Source organism: Lactuca virosa, chromosome 4 (assembly GCF_052849685.1).
Source record: "Lactuca virosa cultivar CGN04683 chromosome 4, Lactuca_virosa_CGN04683_v6, whole genome shotgun sequence".
Lineage (NCBI taxonomy): Eukaryota > Viridiplantae > Streptophyta > Magnoliopsida > Asterales > Asteraceae > Lactuca > Lactuca virosa.
This window is the reverse complement of record NC_136429.1, coordinates 59,026,077-59,038,355: the sequence shown is the minus strand read 5'-3', so window position 1 is coordinate 59,038,355 and position 12,279 is coordinate 59,026,077. Positions and strand designations below refer to the sequence as shown.

The following is a 12,279-nucleotide window of genomic DNA, read 5'->3' as shown; positions in this document are numbered from 1 at the left end:
ATGGAGCAGCCACCGGGTTTCCAAGACCCCCAATTTCCTAATCATGTGTGTCGTTTAAACAAAGCTCTCTACGGCCTCAAACAAGCGCCATGGGCTTGGTTCCATCGACTTAGCTCGTTTCTAATCACAAATGGTTTTGTGTGTAGCCGGGCCGACCCTTCTCTCTTTATTTTTAAACGGGGTGTATGTATTATGTATTTGTTGGTTTATGTTGATGACCTGATCCTTACTGGAAATCAGGCCTCGATTATTCAATCCTTTATCCACAAGTTGCATGTTGAATTTGCCATTAAAGACCTTGGTCGTCTTAACTACTTTCTTGGTCTCGAGGTGACATATACTACCGACGGTTTGTTCCTCAATCAGTCCAAATATGCCCATGACATCCTCAAGCGGGCAAATATGATTGATGCCAAACCTGTCACCACTCCCCTTGCCGCTAATGCTGCTTTTGTCACAAGTGGTGACCCGTTTGATGACCCCACCACTTACCGTTCACTTGTGGGAGCACTCCAATACTTGACGATTACCAGACCTGATATCTCGTATGCGGTAAATCAAGTCATCCAGTTCCTTCAGGCTCCGACTCTCCCCCATTTTCAGAGTGTCAAACGTATTCTTCGGTATGTCAAGGGCACCATGTCCTTCGGCCTAACTTTCTCTCACCGAAATTCTCCATCACCTCTTCTCGGGTACTCTGATGCTGATTGGGTTCGTTGTCTTGACACCCGACGCTCCACCTATGGCTACTCTATCTTCCTCGGTGGCAACCTTGTTTCCTGGAGTGCCAAGAAGCAACCTACCGTCTCTCGCTCCAGCTGCGAATCCGAATATCGGGCCATGGCAAATACCGCTGCTGAACTCATTTGGATTACCCATCTGCTTCAAGAACTCCATCCTCTCCCATTTGTTCGTCCCACTCTCCTATGCGACAACAAAAGTGCGTTATTTCTTACTCAGAATCCGGTTTCCCACAAGCGTGCGAAGCATATTGAACTCGATTACCATTTCATTCGGGAGCTCGTTTCTTCTGGGAAACTTCATACCAAATTCGTATCCAGCAAGCTCCAGGTGGCTGACATCTTTACCAAAAGTCTTCCCCGCCATCAGTTTGAGTTCTTCTGTGACTTGCTCACCATTGGTCCACCACCGTTCCGCTTGAAGGGGGATATTAGACATGATTAGCTAGCTGTGTTTATTTTGTTATTGTCTCTGCCTAATTGTGCATCAGAGAGTTCTTTGTGAGTTACGATCATAGTAGCCCATTAGTATCCACCCAGTATTGTTGTATGTAGGCGCATATGTATTATCTCTTGTATATATTTGTGTATACGTTTTAATGAAAGGCAAAAGAGAATATTTCACATCCTAAAATGCTATCAGAGTCGAGATCGCTATACCTCTATCTTCCCCTCCTCATGTTGATTTTCTATTCTCCTTGACGATCCATCTTCTGTGATCGCTCATTTGTTTCGTTCCAATGACAGGAGGTGAAAGCTCTAACCCTACCAACAAAAACCTTAAACCCTATAGCATCACTAACATCTAAGCCTTTGTTCCTTTGATACTTGATTTGAATCAACTAGACTATGATGCTTGGAGAGTCCTTTTCGAGACCCACTGCAAAGCCTATGGAGTCTTCAATCACCTTGATGATACATCAAATCTGAAGGATGCTATTGACAGGGAATAGGAAAACCTCGATTCTCTTGTTTCCATGCATGTGGATCTATGGCACCCTTACTCATCGCCTTCTCACTATGGTTCTTAAGAATGGTCACAAGGCTTGGGATAACTGGAAGGCTCTTGAAGACTTATTATGTGACAAAAAAGATGCAAGGGCCATTAAACTAGAGAATGAACTTCGCTCCATGGTTATTGGTGATTCGTCCGTTATGTAGTATTGTCAAAAGATCAATGCAGTGGCAGATTTATTAGCAATTATTGGCTCCCCCGTCCTCGATAAAACATTGGTTACTTACCATCTCAATGGAATGGAACCCAAGTTTGATAATATTCCTAATCTTATTCGCTATCGTGAGTGTCTCCCAAGTTTTCTTCAACCCTGTTCAATGTTTGTCCTTAAAGAACAACACTTTGATCGGATCTGTTCTTTTCAAGCCATCCACTCGGATCACCGTTTCACCCCTCAAGTGCTCTATACGATGGCAATGGGTCTCAATCTCAGTCTCCGGGGAACCAATCTTGTGCACCAAATCGTAGCAACAAAAACAACAGAGGACCACCTCACAACAATCGTCGTAGCCAAAACCACGACAACCGTCGCGAGCAGCCCCTTATTGAGCGGAGTAATTAAGCAACAAAAACAGACACCTTCACTGCCGTTTCCTTGGCTTAGCTACCCCTACCATGGCAACCTTATGGTTGGCCTCCCTCTTCGTGGTCCAACTACCGCCTGACGCAACAACATGCCCACTCCAGATACTAACAAAATGTAGTCCGACAGCAGCCGAGAATCCTCCGCCAACCTCCTTCGATGACTCCTCTTTCGAGTTTTCATGTTTCACAAAAAAATTCCATGCAGCCACCATGAAATTGGTTTCTCCCCGTCTCAAATGATCAACCTACCGATATTGGTCAAACTTTTAGCTCTATGTCTCTCCAAGAGCCTACATACTCTACTTGGTTCATGGACACGAGTGCTACATCCCACTTAGCCTCCGATTCAGGTATACTTACTTCCTTTAGCAATAAAATCAATTTTAATTTTGTCTTTGTTGTTAATAGTTCATCTATTTCCGTTACTCACACTAGTCACACTATTATTCCTTCCACTCACCGTCCTCTTCATTTACATAGTGTCCTTGCCACCCCTAATATTATTAAAAATCTTGTATTTTTCTGTAAATTTGCTAAAGATAATATATTTTCTATTTAATTTGATGATTATGGTTTTTCTGTGAAGGATTATCTGACCAAAAAGGTCCTCATCTGGTCTGATAAGCACTGGTGATCTTTACCCTGCTCTCACGAAACAACCTGATCTTGTTGCTTTTCTCACCAGCAGTCCTATAACACTCGTGAATTAGGCTTCCATAATAAGGTCTACTATTTACCGGTGAAAAAGAAGATTTTGATCATAGAAGAAGCAGAATTGGCGTCGAATTCCGACCATCTTCTTCGCCTACAACTCCAGTTCCGATTCCGAAATCATATGTATCTGATAGCGGGGTAGATCCATTTTCCGGTGGTGGTTGTGGTTAAATGTTCTTTCGGTAGCAGTGTTAGGTGGTGGTCCAGTGGCCAGATTTTTTCTTTAAGGGGAGTGAGTTCGTGACTTCGTGGGAGGCAGATAGAGAGTCTGAAGGGAGAAATGGGGTGGGGTGGGTAGGGAATAAAGATGATAGGTTTATTGTTTAAAAATTATTAATATATATGTAAATAATGGGTTTAAATTTATTTTCTTTTTATTTTAAATAAAAAATAAAAAAAGGTAATATAGTCATTTTATGTTGGCGAAAAATTATGCAAATTTAAACTAACAACAAGTTAAATTTTGAAATTAATGAATTATGCAAATTTAAACTAACAACAACTTAATTTTTGAAAATAAAGGGTAAAGATACGTTTTGACATACCATTCGCATGATTACTCTAAATATTTAAACAAAATAGATTAATTCAAATCGTGGTTTTATCAAACCTATACAGCGGCTACAGCCGAGTTGCACCGCTGCTTCTGCTCTAGAGACCGTGAATGAAATAGAGGACTACAGGAAACAATCGCTCCACCAATTATCTGGTTTTCCGGTATCAGCTTGCCGGCGCCTTACTTCTCCTGCGCCGTCCATCTTCTCCCTCCGACCGCCGATTCCACAATTTATTCCCTCAAAAAGCTTTGAAGATCTTCTTCCTACATTTGTCTATATTAAAAGCCCTAATTTTTACTCTCAAGTGCGTACTGATGCCTTAGCTTTTTATCATATTCTAATTCATATCTACAATATGATTGCGTTGAAATTTTGCTTTATCATTTTAGAATTCATTTACTAATCTGAAGTTTTCCTCAAGTTTTATTCTGTTCCCAGCATATAGGTTTTTGATTTACCTGTGTCGTTGATGTTCCTTTAGCAAATACTCGTGCAATAATACTTCCACTGATAAAATCCTCTTATGTAAAGTGGTTTAGTATGTCTTCGAGTTCAAATTATATTGATTATCGGGTCCATTGATTCATTTAAGTTCATTCAAAGTTAGATTTTAAATTGATTTGTTCTTTTAATGGAGTGCATATTTATGTCTGCTTCTTGTATTTAGCACTGTCTCTCACTTCTATAACGAATATAGGAGGGTTTCTGGTTAACAATTTGAATTCTTCAGTTTGCGTTAGCCCATGTACGATTAATTAATCATAAATAGCTCCATACATTTTTGTGAATTGTGATAGGATCTGAATCATGCAGATAGATAGCTGGTTTAGCCTCATTGCTTATGGAACACACTAATGATTCAATAGTCACGTAATCATCTAGTTAGGGGTTTCAAATTCATGTATAGTTTCTATATTGCAACTACTTTGAGCTTATTGCAAGTTATATGTTAATATCATCATGATAGGTGGTTCTTGAAGATCATCTTGCTAAAGATTGATGGATCGTCAAGGCCATGATTATGCAGCTGCTGCCATGGCATTTGCACAACAACAACAGCAACAAGCTGCTAATATCCAGAACCAGCAGCCACCACCACCACCACCACCATATGGTTTTCACCCACAACATCAACAACAATTCCTACCTTCAGTTCATGGCCCTCCTTTTATACCACCACATCCTTCCATCCAACAATTTCCCCGCCACCCCCTCATGCAACAACCACAAATCCACCCTCACCCTCAATCCCATCTTCACCTTCTTCACCTCCCCCAACAACAACAACAACAACAACCACAACCACCTCCAAATTTCCCCCCTCATATGCCGCCTCATGTAAACCCTTCTCCATTCCATGGTCCATATGATGCACCACCACCACCCGCCCCTCCTCCTTCTGACCCCGAACAACAAAAGACTATTGATAAGCTTGTGGAATATGCAGTGAAAAATGGCCCTGAGTTTGAAGCTATGATCCGTGAAAAACAGAAAGATAACCCTGCTTATAGTTTCTTGTTTGGTGGTGAAGGCCATAGTTATTACAGGTATAAACTCTGGTTAGCTTCACACCCACCTGGTGCCATGTTTAACCCTTCTTTTCCTCCATCTAATGTTAACATGTTGCACACTTCAAACCCTATGATGAACAACCAGTCACCCTTAAATCCTCCACATTTACCTCCTGCTCCTCAAATGCATCAACAACATCCATATCCACCGTTTTATGAACAGCAACACCATCAGCCTTTTGTCAACCATGGGAGGCCAGAGTTTGACCAGTCTTCCAGGGCTTTCAAAGGTCTCTCTGGCCCACTTCCTTCTGATGTTGCATCAGAGATGAATAACATGCTGAATAGTCTCACAGGGACAAAAGAGTCAATCAAAGGTGCTAAAATGTGGTTCATGCAGAGGTCTCCTTTTGCTCCTGCTCTTGCAGAAGCACTTAGGGATAGAGTGTTTTCTCTTGATGACTCTGAAAGACAGCTGCATATCATTTACTTGGCTAATGACATTTTATTTGACAGGTATGTCTAATATTTTTTATATTGTGATAGTGTAATATTCTTATGTGTATGTTTTCTTGTGAAAACTGCAGCTTGCAAAGACGTGTGAATCCTCATGAGATTGATAACGAGGCGCTTGCTTTTAGACATGTTTTAGGCTCTATGCTTGCAAGAATTTACCACAACCCTGTAAACAAAGATGAAAATCAATCAAGATTGCAGAAAATTTTACAGTTTTGGGCATCAAAGGAAGTTTATGATCCTGATACTATCCGTGTTCTTGAGACTGAGATGCTCAGTGGCCCACCTGTTGGTTCTTTTCCTAAGAATGACTTATCTACTATCCCAGGTGATCCATCAGCCATTCCAGGTACCCCCCAACATACACACACACACACACACACACACACTTTTTGAGTAGATTACAAAAATGGCCTCTGTGTTTTCTGGATTTTACTGTGTTTAGTTAAAAAATGAAACAGTTTTCAGTTTTGGTCTGTATTTTATGGTTTCACATGGCTTTTGGTCTTTGGGGCTTTCTGGTTTTGATCCTAGGGACCAAAATTGATATGAAAACTTGAAATAAGGACCAAAACAGATATGAAAACTAGAAATAAGGACTAAAATCAATATGAAACCTAGAAATAAGGACCAGAATCGATATGAAAACTTGAAATAAGGACCAAAATTGATATGAAAACTAGAAATAAGGACCAAAATCGATATGAAAACTTGAAATAAGGACTAAAATCGACATGAAAACTTGAAGTAAGGACTAAAATCGATTTGAAAACTTGAAATAAGGACCAAAATCGACATGCAAACTTGAAGTAAGGACCAAAATCGATATGAAAACTTGAAATAAGGACCAAAATCGATATGAAAACTTGAAATAAGGACTAAAATCGACATGCAAACTTGAAGTAAGGACTAAAATCGATATGAAAACTTGAAATAAGGACCAAAATCGACATGCAAACTTGAAGTAATAAGGACCAAAATCGATATGAAAACTTGAAATAAAGACGAAAATCGATATGAAAACTTGAAATAAGGACCAAAATCGATATGAAAACTTGAAATAAGGACCAAAATTGAAAAATGTTTCAGTTTTGGACTAAAAAAGTTAAACTCAGAAAGCATGAGGACCATTCTAACTTATTTGATGCAGACTCACATTTCGATTAAAACTTTTCCATGTAGGACATCCACAGCAAGCATCCGCTTCAAATATGGTGCATTGGCAGCCTGATAAACAAGGTATGCTTCCAAATTTATCAGACCAAGAACAACTCCCACCCGGAATGGCACCACCGATTCCAACCCCGCAATTCCATTCCAACCCCGGTTATCCCAGCTCCATTCCCATTCCATCTTCCATCCAACAAATACCACCACCACAAGCACCCGAAAAATTACCACCATACCCTTTATTCCCACCCGGACTAATCCCCGGAATGGTTAGAAAAATGCAAATCGGAAGCGGAGTACCCTATTCCCCCATGAGTCCTCTCGACATTCCAACCGTGATTCCGCCCTCTACAATCTCCCCTTCTGAGATTCTTGAAAGTGTATCGAAATTCTTCAAGGAGATTGGAGAAGTGAACCCTTCAGAAGGACCAATGGGAGCAAAAAGTGATGATGAGGATGAATATGAATATGAAAGAGGGAGAGAGACACCTGTACGTAAAGGGGGTGCGTGTATACCCCCACCCCCTAACCTACAGGTGGACCCCGAGACCGGGACCTACGCGGATGGAACCGTGGAGAAGAAACCCGGGTCGAGTGGGTCCGGGCGGCTCGGGCTCGGGGCGATGGCTAACCCGAATGAGGTTAGTCAGTATGATGATGTTTACACATCATATAGGAAACAAAGAAGCACAAATTATCATTCTTCCATGAGTGCAAGAGCTTCTACTAGGTGATGGTTGTATTTGTTCATGTCAAAATGATTTTTAAGATTTGATTTTTATGGATTAGGTTTTGTTTTTGTTTAATTGGAACCATTCTAGTGTTTTTTTAAATGAAGGTTGTTGAGATCAAGTGTATACATCAATTAATTTTAGATGAACGTACTTTGTATTTCTTCTTCTTGTTCTTCCTCATATATTCCTAGCCATGAACTCACTTCTTCTGGCATCTCAACTCAGTCAACTGTAGTGAGATCTCAAGTTACACTATTGTAAACGATTCGGACATGGCTGTAATTAGATTGATTCCACACAACTGATTTCAATCTTACTATTATATACAAACAGAAGTGGGCTATGGGCTAGTCTATACAACAAGAAAAATTAAATATCCTCCTATTTATCTTCCATACTATTATAAAACATTGACATGTGAAATTTATTAATTATCTCTATTAATCTATTTTCATGATTTTGACATTTGGCTTAATGAATAGGAAGATTAGTAGGAAAAAAAATATATATATATGATTTATCATACAACAAATACAAAGGCCTAACATATAAGTAGACTATAATTCATGTATGGTTTTTGGTAAATTTTAATGTATCATTTTGGTATTAATCACATATTTGTTAAAAAAAATCCGAAACCGAAACCAAAAAACTAGAAAAAAAACCTTGAGAAACAGAACCAAAAAAGGCGCACACAAAGACCATGAAATCGGGCTAAAAATTTTTGTGACCCGACCCATTTTGAGACTGGCTCAATACTAGTCCGGGACTGCTAATGCGTAGGTCTAGAGAAGATTATCGGGCGTTTATTGAATGATTGGACCCAAAAGATTAGAAGAAAGTTTCCAACCTTTCAAGAGGACATGTTCTCCAACTCAATTACAACTTGACAAAATAAAAACCAACTGAGTAACTGCTCTAAGGTAGCGTTTGGTAGTGGGATTAGACGGAATATGACTGAACATGATTGAACAGAACTCGACTGGACGAGACTATATATATTGTCAATATGGTGTTTGGTAATACTAGGACGGGACAACAAAAAACAGTCAAGATTACTATATTGCCCTTCATACAAAATAAACAACATAACTTCATAAATACCGAATAATATGAATTCTAAACAAAATTTATAACAACTAACAACGTCAATATTAAGTATCATTCTTGAAACCACAAATTCGTTGTTGTTGAAACTTAAATTAAACAAAATATTTGGACAACAAAAAACAGTCAAGATTACTATATTGCCCTTCATACAAAATAAACAACATAACTTCATAAATACCGAATAATATGAATTCTAAACAAAATTTATAACAACTAACAACGTCAATATTAAGTATCATTCTTGAAACCACAAATTCGTTGTTGTTGAAACTTAAATTAAACAAAAATATTGAAATTATTTGTTGAAGAATAAATTCATATTACTTGTTTAAACACAATATGAGCAAAGCATATAAAGGAAAGAAACAAATCATGAAGCCAGTATGAAAAGTATACACTGTTCAAACTTCAAACATATATAATTTAAAATTAGGTGTTTTACCCTTTGTCATCTACCATATAACAAATCATGAAAGAGTATTGGGAAAATGGTACAAATAGTTTTTCTTTTCCTGGAAGCATTGTCTCTCTTGTTAGGCTCACATTAACACCCAAAACATCCGAAAAAATCCGTAGGTTTTCTTATCTCCTTCTTAATTTTCATTTTTTCTTATATTCTCAATTTTGATCTTGATTCATGCCGAATCCGACTTTTTGAGTTCCTAGACTCATTAATCAAGGTTCTCTCTTCTTTATTCTCCTCCAACTTGTTGATTAATCACTTTTCTAACTTATCATTCTACAAATCATGAAGCAGATGTATACATACACACATTAAGTTGTTCGAGAAAAGAACAAGTGAAATCAATAAAATCTTACCATGTGCAAGAGGGAGTGAGAAGAGGAATCAGAGACCAAAAGAGGTAGAGAAGCAAACCGAGGAGTCGAGATGGACAGAAGAGGAAGCAATAGATCGAGTAGCAGATCACAATGGGAAGAGGAAGATTTAGTAGGGAAAAGGGGGAGGGGGTGATCTAGGTGTCTCTAGGGGTAGGTGTCAACGGAGTGTTGCTTGACAATTGAAAGAGAGAGGGAGTGGATAAGGATATAACATGGGTTTTTTTGTCATTTTCTTTTTTGTTCCACTAAGTTCTATCATTTTTATGGGACTAAAATTTAACCAATTAGTCCCATTTGATTTGGTCAAGATCTTTTTTGTTCTTGCTCCACTCATACCAAACACTTCTTGAAAAATTTAGTCATGTTCTATCCTGTCTGGTACCATTCACCAAAGGGTACCTTAAGTGACTTGTTATGTTAGAAATTGGGTAGGGTTTATACTGGAGATCTGGATACCCCTTGGATCGTTTAAATACTTTCCAAACTGATATTTCTATCCTATGCTCGGGTTACAAGAAATTCAGCCTAGGATAATCCCAATGGGGCACTTATGAATCTAGCTACATGATATGCAGGGCAGCAGGGCAATCCAATTGGGAGGTTGTAGGCCAGGGTAAACCAACTAGGAGGTTGTGGACCCAACATGTTGAATTGTATGTGTTATGTGTTGTGTGGTGATACTTTGCGGGAACTCACTAAGCTTTGGCTTACAGTTTCAGTTTATTGTTTCTGGTACTTCAGATGATCGCGGGAAAGCGAAGGCGTGATCATGCACATATTCCTGTTTTTATAATATTGGATCTTGGGAAACTAATTATGATTATACTTTTGAAACAATGATTTTTGTAAACATTTTTTGGTTGAAATAGGTTGTTTTTGAAAAACTTAAATTTCTTTGATTTTTGGGATGTTACAAGTTGGTATCAGAGCCCTGGTTTGAGAGAATTGAATGAGCATTCGTGTGAATCCAGACTCAAACTAAGTATCTGCAAAAGTTTTTGAAAATAAATTTCAAAATTGTTTTCAAAAGTAACCAGAGAAGGACGCGATGTGTACGATCAACCGGAGTAGAAAGTACACCCCAAGTTACCCACACTATTATTTGTTTATGATGATTATGATAGAACAACATGCTAGTTGTAGGATAGGGATCTTTAGCAATTGCATGATAGAATTTTCTGATGTATGATGCCTTATTCCTATAGAGTTTTCTTGCTTATTGGTTGTAGGACTCTTTCGGGTGTGAATTAGCTATTAATTGAATACGTTAAGTTACATACTATGTGGGTTAAATAATTTTAGAGTGAAGGATTTGGTCCTATTGCGCAGCTCTTGTCTGAGTCCAACCATTATAGGGTTGAATCTTTTAATCTAAGATTATTTAAGTTATGTTGCATGTGATTGTATTCATGAAGTAGTTAACTGGCATGAATGGGGGTCATTCAGTAGTTGATGGCAGGATGAGGTATGGATCCTAGGATAGCCTAGGGAGTATGTAGCACTCATGATGCGCTTTTTAGCAAGTCTTAGGGATATCATTATGAGTGAGTATGGATGTATCAGGCCAGTTTTGGAATGATTAGTCGCTCTCGAGAGAGAGTGAGGATAGAATGTATGCCTATCCTAGTTGTGGTACTTGTTTTGTTGGTTGTGATGATCCTTGAGACAAATATGGGTAGGTGTGGAAGGTAGTATGGGCTCGTACTACTGAAAGCACAGGACCCGTACACGTAGCAAGGAAGTCACAAACCCGAGGGGTAGTCTCTTCGTATGCTGTAGCAATGTGTATTGTGGCATTTATGATGCATTTTGGTTCGTTTTTAGTATGGAGTTCGTCAAGGGATCTGGTTCAGGATCTGGAGCTGGTGGCCAGGATAGGACGGGGTTGACTGTTTAATCAGATATGAGAAATGATTACCGTTAAGGTTTCATAGATATTACAGGAAGAATTGTCGGGTATCGTGGATCTGATCACTTGCAGGTTAATTGCCAAGTTCGAGGAGCGAACTGCAGCTGTGCAGCCTGTGAGAGGGACTGATGAGATGACTACTGGGGGGGATCTTGATGTGGGGACATGACTCGGAAAGTGAAGGAGGGCTCATTCAGCGATTGACGAAGAGTTTGAGGCTGCTAACTGATGGGTTTTGAGCATTCTAACACTCCTATGGTGTACATGCAACCCTATAAACCTTGGATCTGTGTTTTCTCTATTATACATGCAAATATTCAATATTCCAAGATTTCATCCTAACTAGCATAAAATGAAGCAACTATATCACAAAAGCATAGTTAGATAACATACCTTTTGATGGAGCTTGAAGTCTTGATCTTTAAGAGCTTAGCCCCAATAGTGTGGAAGCCTCAAGTGGAATCACAAATCACCAAAAACTCCTTGGAAAGCTTGAGAGAATAGAATGCATACTAGAAATCGGCCCACTCTTGTATCCTCACACACTAGTGTCATTTCATGTGCCAAAGACCTCTTTATATAGTATGAAGGATTAGGGTTTCATCCATGTAAACCCTAATACCCATGACCTTTCATTTCCATAGGATCCATGGGTTAAACACTCCATGGACTATCCATGCAAGCTTAGCCCAACCTAAATGAACTTGGTCCATACTATATATAAGAGTCCATATTTAATTAGTTCCTTTTGATCACTAAATTAATTCTTGATCAATACTAATTAAATAATATGATTCCATATTAATATATTAGAAGTTATAATATATTAATATAAATCATAAACACACTATTCTCAAAAGACTATCCATATAAATTGT

The 12,279-nt window shown here is 38.7% G+C and overlaps 1 protein-coding gene across 2 annotated transcripts; it reads left to right on the top strand.

The window, feature by feature from the left end:
• Positions 1 to 3,647: 3,647 nt before the first annotated feature.
• On the top strand, positions 3,648 to 7,702 carry LOC145104597 (SWAP (Suppressor-of-White-APricot)/surp RNA-binding domain-containing protein). Of its 2 annotated transcripts, none has more exons than XM_079041818.1 (4): positions 3,648 to 3,915; positions 4,579 to 5,638; positions 5,710 to 5,966; positions 6,821 to 7,702. In XM_079041818.1, the coding sequence occupies exons 2-4, from the start codon at positions 4,611 to 4,613 to the stop codon at positions 7,540 to 7,542; spliced, it is 2,007 nt and encodes a 668-aa protein (XP_078897944.1). In that variant the 5' UTR covers positions 3,648 to 3,915; positions 4,579 to 4,610; the 3' UTR covers positions 7,543 to 7,702. The 2 variants fall into 2 exon arrangements, with proteins under 2 accessions (XP_078897944.1, XP_078897943.1); XM_079041817.1 differs by having other exon boundaries at positions 5,710 to 5,987.
• Positions 7,703 to 12,279: the final 4,577 nt, after the last annotated feature.